General features: G+C 32.4%; 1 protein-coding gene across 5 annotated transcripts in view; it reads right to left on the reverse strand.

Moving 5' to 3' along the window:
- Positions 1–4,108, reverse strand: part of LOC119838536 (spermine oxidase-like) — a 29,951-nt gene that overhangs the window by 1,724 nt on the left and 24,119 nt on the right. For 4 of the 5 annotated variants that reach the window (XM_038364509.1, XM_038364511.1, XM_038364513.1 and 1 more), the window contains 2 exons: positions 3,578–3,756; positions 441–711 (listed from right to left, as the gene is read on the reverse strand). In XM_038364509.1, the coding sequence (XP_038220437.1) occupies positions 441–711; positions 3,578–3,756 (450 nt within the window). Of the gene's footprint in view, positions 1–440; positions 712–1,957; positions 2,223–3,577; positions 3,757–4,108 lie in introns of all 5 variants that reach the window. The other variant, XM_038364512.1, reaches the window with a different exon arrangement.

Raw genomic sequence — 4,108 nt, forward strand, 5'->3', positions numbered from 1 at the left:
AAATAACAAGTATTAATTTCCCTTTTCTGTTATAAATTTCTTTAAGAACACTACACGTTTTCAAGAGACTTTTCTAAGAAAGAAAAGGAAGAAATGACTCAAATGTCCAAACAACGTGACTACAATATTCTAACGTACTAGCATGCATTAATGTTATGAAAATTAAATTGATGCTCAATGTATTATAATAATCATGCAAACAAGCAATACAAAAACCATATACACCTCTTATAACACACACAAAAATTTCAAAAAAAAAATACAGTTCTTTTGAAGTGCAATGTACCTACATACTCAGTGTGAAAAAAAACTTTAATAGTGCGATTTAGAACTCAATGTTAGCCACATAAATATACCAGAAAACCCATGCAGAAAAAATTTCAACGCAAAAAAAAAAATCATTATAAATTCTTCACCATTCACTTACATTCTATACTGACCATTTTGCCTACATCCCCACTTGTCCACAGAGTCAACGTATTATCAGAGCCCATGGGGTTGCTAGCCCCGAGAATTCTGGTTATCCAATAATCCTCCTTAGACACGTTTGCTATATCTTCCAACCTCCAAAGGAAACTAAAGAACAACAATTTCCTGTCCCACCATGGCTTTTCGAATTTCAAAATAACTTTGTCCATGACGCCAATAGACATTTTGTCTATGGCCGTCGTTTTCTCTATCGGTAACGCGGGTTCGAACATTTTTTCATGTCTGTAAACACCGGAATTGAATCAATGTTCCGTTCCGTTCTAGAACGTTTCATTTTAATTTAAAATAAATAGTGTTCCATTTTCCGTGATCGATTTCGAAATCGCATTTGAATTTGGAATTACATCAAAGATAAGTTCTCTCATCGGTTAAAACTCATATTTAATTTTGAATGATGATATCAAGTGGATGAAAAGAATTTTACAATGAATTGAAATAAAGAAGCGTTATCCCTCTCTTTGCTATCTCACAATTTATGCAATGTATATATATCATCGTACAGTTAACTGAAAAACTACCACAGGTATCGGTTTGGGCGATAACATTTTTATTAATATCTTCTTGTGTTACCAATAATAAAAATATAATTCATATGTACATTAAAATAAGATTGTTTGACAATAGGTAAAAAATTCGCGAACCCTACTAAGGCAACAAGTATTCCTGTATGTTATTAATTATTATTAGACTTCTAGACGTATTTAAGAAAGTTTTGTTTAAAATGTTTATACAAATTGAATATTAACTGTTCAATGCAATATATTTTGTAATATATCATCAGGCGTTTTTTAAAAAACGATTTATATAATTTATTATTTTTATATATTTATTCGTTTAGTAGTTATAACCGACCTCCTTTTCTAATGCTTTTAAGAATTATTTTTGCGCGGGAGAGAAGGATTTTTCATAACGCATGATATTCCATACGGATAAACGTTTTTTTTTTATTACAAGTTGTCTAGCGCCATCAAATTCAAGTATTTCTATAGCTTATGTGTTATTCCGGTGCATAATCTACACCACTGCAATATATCATCAATATCCGTTCAGTGGTTTTCACTCTATTTATTATATTATCTCTATTGTTAACAAACCTGAGGATTTCAGAACGATTAAATCAAACAGCTCTTCCATTGTATGTTTATTTCTTCATTCATTAATACCAAAAATGAGCACCCATCGCATATTCAAAAGTACTTCTATAAGAAGCCTATTTCATAATTATAATTCGGATGAAAATTAATTAAGCATGCTTTTATGCTTTTATTTCATGTATAGCCATATACTTTTAGATGTGATAATGATCAATGAAATTAATAAGTGAAAACGCTTGTGATTATTATATCCTTAACAATTATTTTTTATACGTATCACATGCGTTTATGCATCTTTATGGTAATCCCGTGTATTCGATGTAAATGATATTCATCCTTATCCCCATGCGTTACGGTGCATTTTATATACTGACCGTTCTAGCGTCATCGCCAGTTGTCCAAAAGGTCAAAGTCCGATTCGACGCCATAGATGGTCCTACATCAACGAATCTTCTCAACCATTTTTCGTCATTTCCCAAACTATTTATATCATCCTCGTTCCACAATAAAACGAAGTATTTATTCTCCCACCAGCCTTCCGCGAATTGTAGAACTATTTTATCTACCAATCCGATTGTTATTTTGTCTATGGCCGTTATTTTGTCTTGTGGCAACTCTGGTGAGAAGAGTGTTGAATGTCTGTACGAAAATTTTACTTTTAATTCAAATTGACGTTCCATTTAAGTGTTCGAAAATTTAAATTTAAATTTTATGAGCGCGTTCAATCTGGTCTTTATTACTAGCAATGACTACGACCTGTTTGCCATAACGTCTTAAAGCAGGAGTAATTCCAATATGAGAAAGTGATGACGATATCTATATTCCTGTGTGTTTATCTCACACTGGAATTATTCCTGCTTTTAGAGGTCGCAGTACCTAGACAGATAGACAGACAGAGTAAATAATATGCTCATATAAGTAAATTATAAACTACTTCTATTACATAATCCGTAACCAAAATTATTCCATGCGATTATTTTAACACAACCTTCACCAGATTTAGTATTAAAACGATTATAACAAACACGATACAAATATGGCTTAGATATAAATTATTGACTCAACTACACGCCTTCTATATTCAATTTTAACAACCCGTCAACGATCTTTATTTTTATACACCGATTGACATTTAAACAATTTCCAGTCTTATCCCCATGCATTAAAGTTCGTTTCGGCAACTGACCAAAATTACGTCATTTCCAGCAATCCAAAAAGTCAAAGTATATTTAGACGCCATACACGGCTCTATGTCGTGTAACCTTCTCAGCCATTTCTCGTCCTCTTTTAAATTTCGAATATCATCCGGCGACCATAGAAGCATGAAGTATTTATTCTCCCACCAACGGTCCGCGAATTGAAGGACTATTTTATCTGCGTATCCCATTGTTATATTGTTTATGGCCGATATTTTGTCTTGCGGCAACTCTGGCGCGAAAAGCGTTCGATGTCTGTAACGTTGTTCCTTTTTGAATCGTTCGAAATTCAAATTCCGTTTTCGACATTTCTATTATTGTTAAATTTAACAAAATTACGAAGCAATCATTTTTGAGCCGTCATTCTTCATAGTTTACGTTTTGATATCGATTTAAGCGAATTTAAAATTCTGTATGATTAAAAAAAAACTATTTTTTCATAACGTTTTTAGTAGTTTTATCCGAAACGCGTATATGTCATTCGGTTTATTACATTTTTTGTTTCTATTCTCCATTAGTACATTGCAATAATAATTATTTTTTTTTTTTATGATTTGTTAGGTAAAGATAGATAAGATAGATACCCTACTTGTACAACCTCAGATAAACTTATTACAATAAGCTAATTCGAGAAATCTACCGCACTACAAAGCAAGTCTAGGGTTCCATACAGAATGGATTGATCTAAGAAAGACTATATATTAAACGATTCTATCACTATAGCTCCTAATGAACGAATGAAACACTGTATGAATGAACGAAACGTTTACTTGAAAACAATCGAAAGTCAAAACTCACCGCTCCTTTAAAACACCCAACGACACAGTGACGATGACGTGTCGTGCAGTGTACGTCTGCCCTCCTTCGCACTGCACTATGACGTTACCTGTACTGTCGCGTGGCCATATAATCTTTGACACGGGCGAATTCAACTTAATATCGAGGTTTGGCCACCCTGGCCCGTTGTTATATGTATTCTGAAAATAATGTCTATAATGTATTTATTCAATACTATATATATATATATATATATATATTGTTTTTGGATGAATATAAACTATGTAACAATACGTTTCAAAGGCTTGGACATGTGTTTTGGACAAGCATGGACATGCAATCTGTCATTGATTACTGAAGAATAGAAAGACATGCAAGTTAAGAATAGATTGTTTTTCTAGAGTTACCGAAGGTAGCTATCTATCGCTGATTAATATTAGAAATGGCCGTAAATAGCGTGACGGTTTCGTTTATATTTGTACATATGAATAAAATTTGGAGAATCGGTATGTTTTATTAAAATAACCGTTTTTAACTATATGTATATGAATC

The sequence above is a fragment of the Zerene cesonia genome, unplaced genomic scaffold (genome assembly GCF_012273895.1).
Source record: "Zerene cesonia ecotype Mississippi unplaced genomic scaffold, Zerene_cesonia_1.1 Zces_u003, whole genome shotgun sequence".
NCBI classification, from domain to species: Eukaryota; Metazoa; Arthropoda; class Insecta; order Lepidoptera; family Pieridae; genus Zerene; species Zerene cesonia.